This window comes from Dryobates pubescens, chromosome 38, assembly GCF_014839835.1.
Source record: "Dryobates pubescens isolate bDryPub1 chromosome 38, bDryPub1.pri, whole genome shotgun sequence".
NCBI lineage: Eukaryota > Metazoa > Chordata > Aves > Piciformes > Picidae > Dryobates > Dryobates pubescens.
In genome coordinates, this window is record NC_071649.1 from 935,118 (window position 1) to 952,352 (window position 17,235).

At 46.7% G+C, this 17,235-nt stretch overlaps 1 protein-coding gene across 2 annotated transcripts in view; it reads left to right on the plus strand.

The window, feature by feature from the left end:
• Positions 1 to 17,235, plus strand: part of BMPER (BMP binding endothelial regulator) — a 198,251-nt gene that overhangs the window by 21,227 nt on the left and 159,789 nt on the right. For both annotated transcript variants that reach the window (XM_054177146.1, XM_054177147.1), the window contains exon 3: positions 6,673 to 6,772. In XM_054177146.1, the coding sequence (XP_054033121.1) occupies positions 6,673 to 6,772 (100 nt within the window). The remainder of the gene's footprint in view (positions 1 to 6,672; positions 6,773 to 17,235) is intronic.

A 17,235-nucleotide genomic window follows, 5' to 3' on the forward strand; every position in this document is an offset into this window, starting at 1 on the left:
TTTTCTCAGGTTTGAAATGTCTGCTAACATCTCTCCTTGGGGAGTGGTGTCAGTTGAAGCCAAAATGTGCAGCTCTTTGCTCAGGCAGAGAAATGCTCATGGAAGACAGCAGTCCCCTAGTACTAGGAGGGATCGCTTGCTTGCACCAACTCCTCTAATTAAAGGGAGCTTTGTAAATGGGACCCAAGACACTGTGTTCCAGCCAGGAGTGCCAAAGGAGCAAGGGTAGTATTTTCAGAAAGTGCCTCAGGATTTGTCTAGAGCAGGAGTTGCACACATGTCTGAGCTTGTTCTCACGCTCAAGTTGGCCCAACGTTGGATTTGTCTGCACGTAAGCATAGGTGCTGAGACACCACCACACCTGGTTGCTCCCAAGCTTTGCTGAGGGGCAGCACCGACCCAAACCTTAGCTCCTGTGGCCTGTGTGGCTTGATCTCTGTGTGCATTTGAGAGACCATGTGCAACAGCTGTCAGAGAACCAGCAGCGTGGCCAGAGAACATGCAGGTGGTGGCACACAGCGTGAGCCTGCCCTGTGCCTTGTGGTGATGATGTTGCTGCTGTGACTTGAGTGCACTTGTTTCATGAATTTTAAATGGCTTTTTCTTCTCCTAAGGTCATCTGTGCATATTTGCAAGCTGCATCTCAGATTCCCCAGGGGTAGCTTTTGCCATTGTTTGGAAACTGGTATTGTGTTGGTGGATGACCCCCACGGGCTTCTCCCAGCAGAATAATTAAGGACACTCTGAACTGCTTGGTGAGGAGTCAGAGTTCCTATGATGAGTAATGGTGAAAAAATGAATGTTTTCAGGATTAACCATTAATGGTAGTTTGTATTTCCACCTAATCTCTCTCCATTGCTTCTATTATTTTTCTCCCCACAGCCTTTTTTTGGTTAAACGAAAGCTGAAGCAATATTCGATGTATTTTATTCGATGTGAATAGTTAATAACCTCAGGATATCAGAAATGCAATGCAAGCCTCCTGAAAGTGCTTTCAGTACATAAAAAGGAAAAAAGAAAAAGAAAAAGGGCAAGACTGAGACTCTCACCATAGAATTCTGCCCCCCTGAGAACTCACATCTGCAAGTTCTTCAGCAGCAAGCCGGCAGTGCAGCAGTGGGCTCAGGGTGCTGCTGCTGGAGACACTCCTTGCTACAGCTCTGAAGTCAAGAAGCAGACTCCTGATTGATTGATTGAGATTTTTTTTTTTTTTAAACTCTTCCAAGTCAAATCTAGGTTGAAAAGAGCCATCCTCCTGATGGCTGCTGTGAGCCAGCAGGAGCCCAGTGGGGAACCCTGTAGAAAGTTGGCTGTGGCTTCCAAGCTGTGGTTTGGCACACGTCCTCTCCAAGACCTCTGCCAAATATTCAGATTTCTTTATAGTGCTTTTTTTTTTTCTCTCTTTCTTTCTTTCCCCTCCTTTTTATGTTGGCATTTTCTTTAACTGTACCAGATGAGTTTAAGGCCATTAGTTTGATGTAGTTTGTCACCAGAATGGGCAGAGTTATGCAGAGTTCTTGTGATGGAAGGTAAAAAATATGAGGTGTGTGTAGAAGGTGAACAAATTGCCTTGAGAGGAGGTTGTAGTAAAGGCATCATGAAGCAGGAACAGTGGGTTTTAGGTCTGCTTAGTGTATCTCTCCTGGATGGGAATTTGACATCACCTCTGCATGCCAAGTTAGAGACCATTGGTTCCCACTGGCAAAGCGTGGGAGAGGGAATCACAGAATCAGACAATCAGTCAGGGTTGGAAGGGACCACAAGGATCTTCTAGTTCCAACCCCCCTGCCATGGGCAGGGACACCTCACACTAGATCAGGCTGGCCAGAGCTTCATCCAGCCTGGTCTTAAACACCTCCAGGGACAGGGCCTCAACCACCTCCCTGGACAACCCATTCCAGGGCTTCACCACTCTCACGGTGAAGAACTTCCTCCTCACATCCAGCCTGAATCTCCCCACCTCCAGCTTCATTCCGTTCCCCCTAGTCCTATCACTACCTGATACAGCAATGTGGGCACCCAGCAAAACTTTTTGATCTTTTCCCAGGTGCATTAGAACACAAGGTCTCCAGCAGCTGGGCATAGTGAAGGAATAGGAGAGGAGTTCAGTGTGATTCTGTGGCACTTCCCTAAGCTTTCCTTTCTGAGGGAGCCTGGGATTCCAGTGCAAAGCCATTGCCAAGTGGAGCGCTGACGGGAGCTGCATCAGCTGTGGCAGCATTGTTCTGCATCAGCCTGACCTTGTTAAAAAAATATAAACCCAAAAAGGTCTCTTTTTTTCCCAACACTAATAAAACCCTGAGGTTCTCTCCCTTTCTCTGTGTGTGCCTGAGCCCTAAATTAAAAAAAATCCCAGATGTGAATTTATAAACCATCTGTTTAAAATAGCTATTGTGCAGGACTATAATTAAAAGTTATTTATTATGAATCTTGGGATCCTATTATGGATTTTGACTGACTCCCAGGATTCTGATTGAGCAAACAGTTTATGTGTTTATAAGCCATGTGTCTGTTCTGCACTTCTCAGTGCCAGGGTGCATGTACTCTAAACAAAAAGCTGGGGGGGGGAACCCCAACCCCCCACCCTCCCATAAGTGTTGGCTCCTGAAATGCTGTCGTCTAAGAAGTTTTCTCTTAAGACCAACAAAAATCAAAGTCTCTGAGAGCTTTCAACAGCTCCAGAGATGCTGTTGACAACACAGATGGAGGCTTGGTAATGCAGCTCTCCTCCACGCAGCTACTTAGCAGCTTTTTACATGTATGCCTGGGACAAGTAGTGAAGTGTTGTGATTACTGAGGGTAGGAGGGGACGCGTTTGGAGAGGAAGGGTTTGTTGGTCAAGTCCCTTTGCTCTCGCCCTCTGCTTTGCCCTTGTCGAAGGAGAGGAAAGCAAGCAGCAAAACTGAAACCAGCAGATGGACAATAGACATTAAAAGCAGTGTCTTGGGTGACAGGGTGAAGGAAAGAAAGAGAGAAAAAAGCTCCTGGTGACAGTTACTCTTTGTCTTACCTTTGTACTTTTACACCCAGTGGGCCTAGGAGATCTCCAGTGGATAATGCCTGACTGCAGTAGACTAAACAATGATTTACCAAGCCTATTTTATCTGATGCTGTCCTATGACTGATCAGCATGGGACATTAACCCTTTCCTCCACATCTGCTGGCCTAGTTTTCCACAAGATGCAGCATTAAGATAAATCAACAGCATGCTTGGGTTTTTTTGAAAGAGTTTTGGTGTTGAGGTGATAAAGGAAGAAGAGTAAGATCCAAATCTGACTGCCCCTCTGGGTTGGTTCAATGCTAGTGAATGGTTCATTGCTAGTGAAGATTTCTGGTTTAAGTGATGTGGGGCAAGCAGGAGGCTTTTCTTTAGGAATAGCAACTATTCCATCTGGCATGTGCGTGTCACGGTCCCTTAGGAACATTTGGCATTGCCAACAAGAAACAACCATGTCAGGATGTACCTGAGGGCAGAGGCAGGCAGCCAGCACTCAGAGGACAGAGTGAGAAGCTGCCTGGGAAGCTGGGCTGCATGAGACATCTGCCCCAGGAGTCTCTTAGGAATCAGGGAACAAAAAGAAATCACAGAACCCCAGGTTGGAAGTGATCTAAAGGATCATCTGGTCCAACCTTTCTTGGCAAAACCAGAGTCGAGGCAATGTGGCCCAGCACCCTGTCCAGCTGAATCTCCAAAGTCTCCAATGCTGGGGACTCCACCACTTCCCTGGGAAAATCATTCCAATTGCTGATTGTCCTTGTGGTGAGATATGGAGCTGTGTTTTACCTCTTGTCCCTCTCACTGCTGTTTGAGATAATAATTTCTGCTTTTGAAGAGGGAGGCCAATGAGTAGTTGCCTGCCAGACCCCTGGGCAGGGCTTCAGCACAGCCAGGTAGATCCAGAAGGGCACTATGCATCTCTCAGGTCTATGATGAGGCCAATGAGTAGTTGCCTGCCAGACCCCTGCGCAGGGCTTCAGCACAGCCAGGTAGACCCAGAAGGGCACTGTGCATCTCTCAGGTCCATGATGTGTGCTGCAGCTGTGTCAATCATGTTCTCCCAAGGAACATCCTCTGCTCTGGGTCTCACACTTCCTTCAAACGCGCTTTCACCCTGCAGAAGATTTTCCCACAGATCAAGGTAATGGAGCCGCTAAGTCTTCCCTGGAGCAAACTCTTGTTAAAGAGAATCAGATCTTAGCAGAACCCTTTAAAATACAGACTGCAGTCAGTTTGGTTGACTTGATTCTTGCAGGCATTAGGGAGGCAAAGTCAGGGGGCACTGTGTGTGTGTGTAAAGGGAATCGAGACTTCACCCCGTGCTCCGAAAAGGAGTTTGTCGAGCCAGTTGCACAGCTGTGCCGTGGCTGCTTTGTGCCAGTCCAGAGCCACAAAGCTGCCATAAATTCAGCTTAACTTGCCTGTTAAACTGCATTTATGGCTGCTCTGTCATGCTGGAGTGATGCAGAGCAGGAGCACGTAGCAGTGACCTGGCTTTTGACAGTAGTCGTTTGTGTCGCTGCAGCTGCGCTTTGGAGCCTGATTCTCATTCGCTGATCTCACAGGGGCTCGGCGAGTCCTCATTTACACTGATAAGATTGAAGTGCCTTTACAGCTCCCATCAGATCAGGCAGTGACTTTGAAGAAAGCAAACCTCTGATTTCAGACAAAGAGCTGGAGTGTAATAAAAGCTCTGTGCTGTCCTTGAATAAGGCCACGGGGAGCAAGCGAGAAGGAATAGGAGAGCAGAGCTTCTTTTTCCTCCAGTTTCATGATTCACATTTTTCCAGCCCTTTGAGTTGTTTGGCCTCTAATTAAGTCATAAGACTGGGTGAGGTGGGTGCTTGCATCTAGTAGATGGCCACCTGTGTCACTTAATGAAGCGAGCCACTAATTATAGGTGGAGCTGAATTCAGAGGACTGCTTCTGGTCAGGAATTTCAAGTAGCACAATTTTATGGAAAGAAACGCCCCCAGTCTTTGTTTTCTGCCCTTATTGGAGGGATGGGATGACCAGATGGGCTGACCCTACAGGGCCAAGGCAGGCTATAAATGGAATATTTCTCCTGCCTGCCTATCCTCTATTGACATTCCTCAGTGTTGTCAGTCTGCTCTTTGGCCCTGTCCAGTGCTGGTTTTTTGCCATAGCAAGATGATTCTATAAGACACAGTGGTTCTGCCTGCTCACGTCCATACTGCCACCAGTGCTGTCATCAATGACATAGCAGGATCAAGTGCACCCTCAGCAAGTTTGCAGGTGGCACCAGGCTGAGTGGTGCAGTTGACATGGCTGACAGTTGACATGCCATCCAGAGCAACCTGGATAAGCTCTAGAAGTGTGCCGGCTTGAAAGCCATGAAGTTCAACGAAACCAAGTGCAAAGTTTTTCGCCTAGGTTGGAGAAGCTGCCAGTATGAGTAAGTCCTGGGGAAACAAAGGCTTGAGAGCAGCCCTGTGAAGAAGGACTAGGGGGTACTGGTGGATGAAAAGATGGACAAGAGCTGTTAATTTGCTCTCACAGCCCAGAAGGCCAAGCATACTCTGGGCACATCAAAAGTGTCATGGGTCAGCAGGTTGAGGGAGGGGATTCTGCTGCTCTACTCCATTCTGGGGAGACCCCACATGCAGTGCTGTGTCTCGGTCTGCAGTACTCAGCTCTGGAAGGATATGGACCTGTTGGAGCAGGCCCAAAGGAGATCACAAAAATGATCAGAGGGCTGGAATCCCTCTGCTATGAGGAAAGGCTGATAGAGCTGGGGTTGTTCAGGCTGGAGAAGAGATGGCTCCAGGGAGAACTTGATGTGCCCTATAAGAAAGATTGGGACAGACTTCTTAGCAGGACCTGTGGCAACAGGACAAGGGGTAATGGCTTTAAACTAAAAGAGGGGAAGTTTAAACTAGATCTAAGGAAGACATTTTTTACAGTGACGGTAGTGAAACCCTGGTCCAGGCTTCCCAGAGAGGTGGCAGAAGCCCCATCCCCAGAAACACTGCAGATCAGGTTGTGTGGGGCTCTGATCTAGGTGAAAATGTCCCTGCTCACTGCAGGGAGGTTGGACTAGATGGGCTTTACAGGGCCCTTCTGACCCAAAGCATTCTATGATGCTTTGATGTTTCACTGATCCTCTGCATTTTGGGCAGAAAGATGGCTTGCAGTAGTCTCTTTCCTAGTATGGTACATAGCTGCCTTTTTGAAGGATCTCTGGCTAGAGCTAGTAGTGCCACTAGCCAAAAATGACTTTCAGCAGTGGCAGGGGTTGCTTCCTCCTCCTCAGCTGTCTGTCCTTTTGGCACCATCAGAAATGATTTGTGGACTGTTCGTGGGGTAGCACCTCAAGACCCCAAGGGTATTTTCACAGGCACAACATGCAGCCAGTTTTTATTCAGGTATTGTGGATTTCTTTAGTGGAGCATATTTTCTGTACTGGTCATGAACTGTTGTCTAGGCAGAATTTGACCATCATTTACTTGGGCTCCTGGACAATTCAGGGACTGTTTTCTACTTCATTCCTTCAAGAGGAGGAAGATGTTTTGAACCACAAGGGCCGTTCCTGAAGGAAAAGAGCAGATTCCTTGTCTCGTGTTTTAGTTCCTGACTTGGTAGCCATGGATCTGGACTGCCTGCAAAAGCTTTTTGTCTGGTTTTTCATGCTAATTTTTATTTTCTTCTTCCAGAATAAGGAGGTGACATGCAGAAGGGAGAAGTGTCCCACGCTGTCCAAGGACTGTGCTCTGGTCATCAAGCAGAGAGGAGCTTGCTGTGAGCGTTGCAAAGGTGCAGTTCCCTTCCTGCCATTTCCCTCTTCTGAAAATGCTATCGGTTCACATTTGTGTTGCCAGAGGTAGGGCAAAGCTGGGAGTTGCTCAGCTGAGGACTTGGCTGTCACCAGAGGATAGAAAAAGGCATTAACAATTGTGAGTTCTGGTGGGTGAGAAGCGGGACATGAGCAGGCAGTGTGAGCCTAAAGCCCAAAAGGCCAATGGCAGCCTGGGCTGCATCAAAAGCAGTGTGGCCAGAGATGGAGAGAGGGGTTTCTGCCCCTTTGCTCTTGTGAGACTTCACCTGGGATACTGTGTCCAGTTCTGGAGTTCTCAACACAGGAAGGATGTGGACCTGATGGAGCAGGTCCAGAGGAGGGCAGGAAAATGGTTAGGGAGCTGGAGCAGCTCTGCTACCAGGGCAGGCTAAGGGAGCTGGGGGTGTTCAGCCTGCAGAAGAGGAGGCTCCAGGGAGACCTAATAGCAACCTTCCAGTACCTGAAGGGGCTACAAGAAGGCTGCAAAGAGACAGTTTGTAAAGGCCTGCAGGGTTAGGACAAGGGGCAATGGTTTGAAATTAGGGAAGAGATTTAGACTTCATGTTAGGAATAAGTTCTTTACTATATGGGAGGTGGAACACTGGAGCAGGTTGCACAGGGAGGTAGTTGAGGCCCCAGCCCTGGAGATGTTCAAGGGACAACCTGATCTAGTGGAGGATGTCCCTGCTGACTGCAGAGGGGGTTGGACCAGATGGCCTTTGGAGGTCCCTTCCAACCCAGACCATTCTGTGTTAGATAGCTGGTGAAGATGCACGAATTCACAGGTTTCTCCTGTAGTTTACTTCTCATGCAGCAAGATACCTCCTGTGATGATTTTATCAAACCTGTTTTAGGACATCAGTAGGAATTTCTCAGTATTTTTGTGTGGTTGGACAGAATAGGAATCCTTCTGAGCACCAAAAAAGCAGAGCAGTAATCTTTGACTATTTCTGCTTCTCCTCATCCTAGAAACAAACCAAGCAAATTCTATTCATTTTGCCATATACTTCCTGATTTAAGCCACGATGTCATGGATTTGTTTTAATTAAGGTCAAAGCATGCTGCCACCTGAACTTTATGCATTTTATGGACCAGCACTGCACCTTCCAAACTCTTTAGAGTGAAGTAATCATCAGATGTAAAAAAAAATAAATAATAAATGAAATAAAGAACTAAGAAATGGATCCACCTGCCATGCTTATCAACATCAAAAATGTGCAAGTAGAAGTTGAAAATTCATCCTTTTTTTTTATCCTATGAGTGCAGTAAGCAACATGCTCTAAATGACTCATGTTGCTGAGGTGCTGCTGATGCTATCAGTGAGCTGGAGAATGTTGTTTCTCTCTGTTGCTTAATTCCCCAGTGGTGGCAGAGTGGTTTGGAGGGGGAGATAGAGCTGGATAAATTGCTGGGAAATGCTAGCATTGATTGCCTTCCCAGAGGAAATACAAATGCAAGGAAACAGATTATGCTGAAATTCATGTGGAAGAGACCTCTGATGGCTATGTGGTTTTTGTCCTGGATGGTTGCAGAGGTGTGTTAGCTGCTGTGCTGATGATTTGCTTCTGTGCTGTAACTTTGGAATAGGTTTGGCAAGCCCCAATGTGAGGATTTGTCTGGGAGTTTGACACTTAAAAGGAAATGAACTGGAGGGGGAGGAGGGTAGATAAAATGGAAGTGTTACTGAAACAGAATTTGTAGTTACAGGTTTTAGACAAATTAACCACATTAGACCACACCTTGAGTCCTGTGTCCAGTTCTGGGCCCCTCAGTTTAGGAAAGAGGTTGAGTTGCTGGAAGGTGTCCAGAGAAGGGCAACAAAGCTGGGAAGGGGTCTGGAGCACAGCCCTGTGAGGAGTGGCTGAGGGAGCTGGGGTTGCTTAGCCTGGAGAAGAGGAGGCTCAGGGGAGACCTTATTGCCATCTACAACTACCTGAAGGGAGGTTGTAGCCAGTTGGGGGTTGGTCTCTTCTCCCAGGCAACCAGCACCAGAACAAGAGGACACAGTCTCAGGCTGTGCCAGGGGAGGTTTAGGCTGGATGTGAGGAAGAAATTCTTTACAGAGAGATTGGCCATTGGAATGTGCTGCCCAGGGAGGTGGTGGAGTCACCATCCCTGGAGGTGTTCAAAAAGGGCTTGGATGTGGCACTTAGTGCCATGGTTTAGTTGCTTAGATAGTGTTGGATGATAGGCTGGACATGATGATCTCAAAGGTCTTTTCCAACCTGGTTAATCCTATTCTATTTCTATTCCTGTTCTATTCCATTTCTATTCTAACTGTAATTTGTTTGTTTAGTGTGATCTGGAAAGCAAAAAATTCCTAAGCATTGGTTTGATGAGGCTGGAGGTTGAGTTTTCATTTCCATAAGGGGATGTGTAGCTGGACTGTGGCCTGAAAATTTTATACACATACATATTTCTATGAAATGATTCTGCATTACAAGGAAATTAATGCTTCTGAGTTGAGGATGGAGATATTGATTTAATATGTTCTTTGAGTTCAGGCTCCTTGTAAGCTTTTCTGTTTCTCTTGAATTGGGGTGAGTACCTAGAGAACATTATGAAGAGGCTTGAGTCCATCCGAGGATGGTTGTGACTGCCTTGCTTAATGGGAAAATGAATAGAAACTGTTCAAAAATAGAATGAGGATAATTATGATATCAGGAAAAAGAGTTATGTGTCTTGCAAAGATGCTGGAGTACTTTGAATGAATCAGTAAGTGTATGGACAGAGAGATCTAACTGACAACCAACATGATCCCTCACCCCAAACTACTGAAGAAACTAAGCAGCCCCTGAGTTTGTGGAGAAACTCTTCTTGTCCACAAGTAGCTAACAGGTAATGACAATAAATGGTAATTCTTGTGGTGGGAAAAGGTTACCAGCAGATCCCTGCAAAGATCACCGTGAGGGTAGTGAGACACTGGCACAGGTAGCCCAGGGAGGTGGTGGAAGCCTCATCCCTGGAGGCTTTGAGGGCCAGGCTGGATGTGGCTGTGAGCAACTTGATCTATTGTGGGGTTTCCCATGGCAGGGAGGTCAGAACTGGATGATCTTTGAGGTTGCTTCCAACCCTGACAATTCTGTGATCTGAACTTGACAATGTGCTGAGAAATTATCTAGAGAACGGCTGAAGAGGGCATTGGTGCCATGGTCTAGTAGGCATGAGGTCTTGGGTGACAGGTTGGACTAGATGATCTTTAAGATCTTTGAGGTCTTTTCCAACCTTGTTGATTCTATGATTCCAATTGGTAGAAATTTTGCTGCTGCAGACCCGATCTCTTTAGTGTAGTGAAGGAGGAAGGAGAGAGGAGTTGCAGAAGGCTCTTGAAGAGACTGAGCAAAGGATGACAAAACAGCAAAGGAAGTTGAGATGGATGGGAATCCATGGGTGCACACAGGACAGAACAGTCCTCACTTTACAGTATGGTGCTGGTCTCTGACTTGGCAATTTACAGTTAACAATTAAAGTGTTTTTCAGTGTTACAAAATATATTTGTGTGGCAGGATCAGCTCAGCCCCCCAGTTGCTCTTCAAAGGGAAAGGACCCTCACTACAAGATGAACATTGTCCAGGGAGGTGGTGGAAGCCTCATCCCTGGAGGTTTTGAAGCCCAGGCTGGATGTGGCTGTGAGCAACCTGCTGTAGTGTGAGGTGTCCCTGCCCATGGCAGGGGGGTTGGAACTGGATGATCCTTGAGGTCCCTTCCAACCCTAACAATTCTATGATTGAGGTACTGGACTATGTCCAAAGAAGAGCAACAAAGCTGGTGAAGGGTCTAGAGCAGAAGCCTTATGAGCAGTAGCTGAGGGAGGGAATTGAGGTTGCTTAGGCTGGAGAAAACCAGGCACAGGGGAGACCTTCTCTACACCTACCTGAAAGGAGGTTTGTAGTAGCATGGGGGTTGGTGTTTTCTCCCAATTAACAAGCAATAGGACAAGAGGAAGTGGCCTCCAGTTGCACCAGGGGGGTGTTTAGGTTGGACATTAGGAAAAATTTCCTTGCTGAAAGGGTTGTCAAGCCCTTGAAGAGGCTGCCTGAGGAAGTGGTGGAGTCACCATCCCTGGAGGGATTTAAAAGACAAGCAAATGCGGTGCTGGGGGATATGGTTTAGTGGTGGACTTGGCAGTGCTGGGTTCATGGCTGGACTTGATGATCTTACAGGTCCCTTCCAACTAAAACAATTCTATGATTTTATGATTCTGAAGTAGACCTATGAAGCTTGCTCTGTATTTTTAATTTTTTTCCCCCTAAGTGTCTGTTATTGGCTGCTGCCATTGAGAAGACACTTGCCTAGAAGGAAGTTTGTTCTAATCTAAGATGGCAGCTTCTATGTTTCTATAAAGGAAAGAAAAAGGGGGAAAAAAGCCTCTTTAGAGCTTAATTTTTTAAAAGCAAATGTGAGACTTCTGAGTGAGTTTTCCTATCCTTTCTGAAATGCAAAGCAAAATATGAATCCCTTTAGCTGCAGCAGTCCTGGCCCTGCAGTTTGTCACCAGGTGTTCTGGTGACACAGGATGAGGCTGATGAAGTCACCTCTAGCCCTGGGGAGGCTGTGTGCTCTCCTGCCATTCTGAACACTCCTGAAGCTCCTGCTCTCTTCTGTGCAACGAGGGTCCCAAGGGCAGTGTTTGGGGAATCAAGGGTGCACAGAGTTCAGCTGCAGCCAGGACTTGGCCCTGCAGCACTTGTTCTCAGTTACTATTTTGTCAAGTTGCCAGAGTGCCCATAGGGAATGCAAGGAGGAAAAGGGAAACAGGATTGGGGGAAAAAAAGAGATGATTTATTTTTACTGATTGCATTTCATCTAGATGTGAACAAAATGTTAGGAAGGCAAGACATCAGAACCTAATGGTTGGTTTGTTGTTTTTTTTTTCCCCTTGACTTCATTCCCAAAGCCTAGAAAAGCTTAATGAGGCCTCATGGGCTGTTGCCAGCACTCTCTGATAGCTTCATGTTTTCCTACCTTGTGAGGAAATGAATGAAATGCCACTGTCATTTGAGCACAACATCAGGAGGATAACATCAGGACCAAAGGGGTATGTTTGCAGAATTGGCTTGTGTGGGAAGGAAACCACCACTCATGAGTCATATGTGGCATTGCTGCCAGGATGTTTTATTGTATGATGAGGAGTGCATGAGGACTGCGTGTGTAGGGCCAGTGTCTCTGACAGCCTGCGATGGTGCACCCAGCCGAGCTCACGTGCTTAGAGCTCTGCATACAGGAGAAACTGAGTTAGAATCACCCAGCAGTTTGGGTTGGAAGGCACCTTTAAAGGTCAACTAGTCCAACTCCTCTCCAAAGAGCAGCTCACTCAAAGACCCACCCAACTTCACCTTAAAAGTTTCTAGGGATGAGGCATCCACCACCTCTCCGGGAAGCCCAGGCTAGTGTTTTACCAGCCCCACTGTAAAACATTTCTTCCTTCTATCTAGTCTAAATCTTTCTTCTTTGAGTTTAAGCTCAGTATCCCTTGTCCTGTTGCCACAGGCCCTGCTAAAAAGCCTGTCCCCATCTTTCTTATGGGCCCCCTGAAAGACCACACTATGGTCTTCAAGCCTGAAGAACCCCAACTCTCTCAGCCCTTCCTCACAGCAGAGGTGTCCCAGCTCTCTGACCATCTCTCCGGCCTCCTCTGGACCTGTTTCAACAGGTCCCTGCCTTTCCTGAGCTGAGGACTGCAGACTTGGACATAGCATTGCAGCTGGGGTCTCACCAGAATGGAGCAGAGCAGCAGAATCAAACTGGCAGAGAATGTTCTCTGCAAATGATTGCATGCTGAGCACAACTCCCTTGTTTCTGTTTGGGTATTCTTATGCTACTTAGGTAATTTCCAGCAACCTTTTTTGTTTGTTTGTTTTTCCTTTTTTCTTAATAAACAAAACCAGTGAGGAGCAGCAGCAAGCATAGATTTTACAGTCAGAAAATTCACTATGGTGGAAACAACATTTTACCTGCTAGAGGGTAGAAGGGCTCTGCAGAGGGACCTTGACAGGCTGGACAGATGGGCAGAGTCCAACATGCTGGTATTCAACAAGTCCAAGTGCCAGGTGCTGCACTTTGGTCACAACAACCCCATGCAGTGCTACAGGCTGGGGTCAGAGTGGCTGGAGAGCAGCCAGGCAGAAAGGGACCTGGGGATACTGGTTGAGAGCAGCTGAATAGGAGCCAGCAGTGTGCCCAGGTGGCCAAGAAGGCCAATGGCATCCTGGCCTGCATCAGGAATAGGGTGGCCAGAAGGAGCAGGGCGGTCATTCTGCCCTGTACTCAGCACTGGTCAGGCCACACCTTGAGTCCTGTGTCCAGATCTGGACCCCTCAATTTAAGAAGGACATTGAGAAACTTGAACATGTCCAGAGAAAGGCAACAAGGCTGGGGGAGGGGTCTGGAGCACAGCCCTGTGAGGAGAGGCTGAGGGAGCTGGGGTTGCTTAGCCTGGAGAAGAGGAGGCTCAGGGGAGACCTTATTGCTGTCTAAAACTACCTGAAGGGAGGTTGTAGCCAGGTGGGGGTTGGTCTCTTCTCCCAGGCAACCGGCACCAGAACAAGAGGACACAGTCTCAAGCTGTGCCAGGGGAGGTTTAGGCTGGAGATGAGGAGAAAGTTCTTCACAAAAAGAGTAATTTTCCCTTGGAATGTGCTGCCCAGGGAGGTGGTGGAGTCACCATGCCTGGAAGTGTTCAAAAAAGGCTTGGATGTGACACTTGAAGCCATGGTTTAGTTGTGATGAGGTGTTGGGTGATAGGTTGGACGTGATGATCTCTGAAGTCTTTTCCAACCTTATTGATTCTATGATCCCTAACGTAGTAAAAGATTTGGCTTTAGTCAAGATTTGAATCCTCCAGGCTAGCAATGGTGTTTTAACACTGTTCTTGACTTCAGGCTCGTTAGGACCACCTTGGATGGTGAAGTTGGTGAGGCACAGCTCTGTCTTGCTGTGTGTTTGTGCAAATGCTGGAACCAGAGAGATGTGGGCCCACGGTTATGGCTCCCTGCTGCAAGGACAATGCAAACAACCAAGCATAGTAGGGGAAAGTTTTCCATGAGATTATTCTTCTGACAGTTAACTGCAGTTTATGGACCACATTATATACCTCTAGCATATTACCCATTTGGAAAACAGTAAAAAATTAAGCCCTCTTATTGCTTCAGCATACAATAAATAGGCCACTTTTCATCTCTCATTTTATTTGAGATGTTTAATGAAAACATGTGAGATCACTGAGATTGTAGAAATAGACTTTTTTGGCAGCCTTTCCTTAGTCAGTTGGATGGAGACCCATCACTTGCATGTAGAGCTCTCTACACCTCTAATAAGAAGTTATGTGCTCTCTGGAGTAGTGGGGTTACTGACCTTGCATAAAGTTTGCATGTCTGAAATTGTGTACCACAGCCTGCTCTCTTATCTTAAGAATCTAAATCCTTCTGTATGTGTGAAAGGACAGAACTGGTGGTGTTTGTTACAACAGAGAAATTTTGTCCAGAAGTTTCTCTCCCTTCCAATGCACAGTCTGAGGCTGCAGCAAGAGGAGTGTGGCCAGCAGGGCAAGAGAGGGGATTCTGCCCCTTGACTCTGCTCTGCTGAGACCCCACCTCCAATACTGCCCCCAGCATAAGGAGGACAAAGAGCTGTTGGAGTGAGTCCAGAGGAGGGCCACGAAGATATGATGAAGGGCTGGAGCATCTCTGCTATGAGGATAGGCTGAGGGAGCTGGGGATGTTCAGCCTGGAGAAGGGAAGACTTGGAGTGGGGGGATACAACCTTAGGGCTACCTTCCAGTACCTGAAGGGATCCTACAGGAAAGCTGCAGAAGGGCTCTTCATAAGGGTGTCTAGAGGACAATGGCTGGAAGCTGAGGGAGAGTAGGTTTAGACTAGATCTTAGAAAGAACTTCTTCAATACAGGCATGGTGAGACACTAGAATAGGCTGCCCAGGGAGGTTGTGGCTGCTTCCTCCCTGCCCATGGTGGGGAGGTTGGAGGAGGTGATCTCTGAGGTCCTTTCCAACTTAAGCCATTCTAGGATTCAATGATTAAATGCTGCCCTTGTTAATGTTTGAGAGTTACTGTGATTGGTCTTTCCCTTTCCCTTTCCCTTTCCCTTTCCCTTTCCCTTTCCCTTTCCCTTTCCCTTTCCCTTTCCCTTTCCCTTTCCCTTTCCCTTTCCCTTTCCCTTTCCCTTTCCCTTTCCCTTTCCCTTTCCCTTTCCCTTTCCCTTTCCCTTTCCCTTTCCCTTTCCCTTTCCCTTTCCCTTTCCCTTTCCCTTTCCCTTTCCCTTTCCCTTTCCCTTTCCCTTTCCCTTTCCCTTTCCCTTTCCCTCTTTTTCTCTTCTCTTCTCGTCTCTTCTCTTCTCTCTTCTTTCCTTGGGGGTGGTTTTGATAGGGTTTTTTTGGTATGTTTTTGTTTGGGGTTTGTGTGTGTGGTATTTTTCAGATAAATCAATTAATGATCTTAGAAGTTCATGTGCTATGCTTCATTGATGTTGAGTCTACCAGAGAATGGAATCACCGCCCAGGCACCAGCAGTGCTTATTCCCTTGAATATTGAATATCCAAAGCTATTGTAGTTAATTGTGCATTTCTTGGAAAGGATATGAAATATTATGGTTGAGGATTGCAGCCAATTTCAACTCTTAGGGCTGGCTTGCAAAGGAAGTTGGGGGGAGGTTATGAGTTTATCAGTGTCCTGGCTACTCTACTAACGCCCTGCAGGAGGCATACATTCATTTGGCATTTTGTTTGCCTGTGGGCACTCCTAGTATGAGATTCCTGATATCGGTTTGGTGCCCTGCTGTCAGGCTGACTGGGGGAAAAGCTTTGTGTGGGGCCCTGTTGGGGCTTTATAGCTGGCAGCCCATCTTTGCATGCTCTAATGCAAGCTGTGAGAAACAAGGGTGCAACCCAATACATGGATGGAGTGGGATGGGCTGGGAAGATAATGGCATATTTTCCTACTAAAATCTTTTTCAGCTTTGTTTGACTAATCTTGGCCTGACATCTGTTGGAGACTGCTTATGGAAAGAGAAGGGTTTGGGATATAATAAAAATCTTAACTTTTCTCTTGTTCTTTCTCACTGCTTCTCAGTCTCCTGGTAATTATGCTGCAGCTATGAACCAGGAAGCCTTTTCCTCTTGTCTCAACGTTCATTCAGTTACTAGCTTTGTGTTTCATGTGAAGGCAGGGATTGTGAAACAGTGACAAATAGTGGCAGCATCATCATGGTGCCAGCTTCAACTTCAGGTTAAGCCTAGAAGAAGATCTCTCTCCTTCGAGCTAACTCATCCTTCCTGTGTGATGGCTCTTCTTACAAAGATCTTAGCACATCTATTTGATGTTGTGTTCAGTAGAGCCTCAATTTTCAGCTTTTCTTCCTACCTTGATCAATATAATATTCCATTTATGCAAGAAGCTTTTAGTGAACTGCCTTGTCATGTTGTCACAAAGTATTTTTGCAGTCAGACATCAGTTACCTAGACTTTTAAAATCACAGAGAAGTTGTTTAGGATATATTAGAGAATATCATGAGACATACGTGGATGTACCTTATGGGTGGATATTGCATCCAGTGCAGCAAAGTTAAAGGTGAAGACCAGAAGGGGGGCTTCACACAACATTCACATATAATAGTTCTCTGAAACAGCAAGAAAAACATCTCAGGGCACTTAATACTGGAATAAGAATTTCTTGTAATGTTTAACGATGAAGCTGCAAGTTGGCACTGATCATGAATGGGTTTGCTGGTGTGAGAAAACTGGGTATAAATGGCAAGTAATTGTGTTACCAAGCATCATCATTTATGACACTCCTCCTAAGCATGAGATCACAGAAACACACAGAATGTAGCTGCTTGGAAGAGACCTCCAGGATCACCCAGTCCAGGGTCTCCAGCTGCCAGGCTTGGCAAACATCAAGCATGCCAAATGATAGGACAAGAGGTAATGGGTGGAAGCTAAGGCATAGGAAGTTTCATGGAAACAGGAGGAAAAGTTTTTTCCTTCTGAGGGTGACAGAACACTGGAACAGGCTGCTCAGGGAGGTTGTGGAATCTCCCTCTCTGGAGATATTCAAAACCTGCCTGGATGTGTTCCCCTGTCATCTGCTCTGGGTGATCCTGCTCTGGCAGCGGGGTCAGACTGTATGATCTGTCGAGGTCCCTTCCCAACCCCTAACGTCCTGTGATTCAGCTGAAGAGTCAGTGGCAGCTCTAACTGTATGGCATTTGCAATCATGAGTTTCTTACAGACCTTGCAGAGCAACATTTTCCCCTCATATAGATGTTTATAAAACACAAGACATTTGGGAAGGTGAAATTCAGTTCCAGTGGGGCACAAGGGGTGAAAACTGGGAAGAGTTGATGCCTCTGTTGTTAACTGCTGAGCGAATAGATGAGCTGCAAATGGGCTCAGTTGTACTCTGTTCCAGAGGAAAAAGTTGGATTTTCA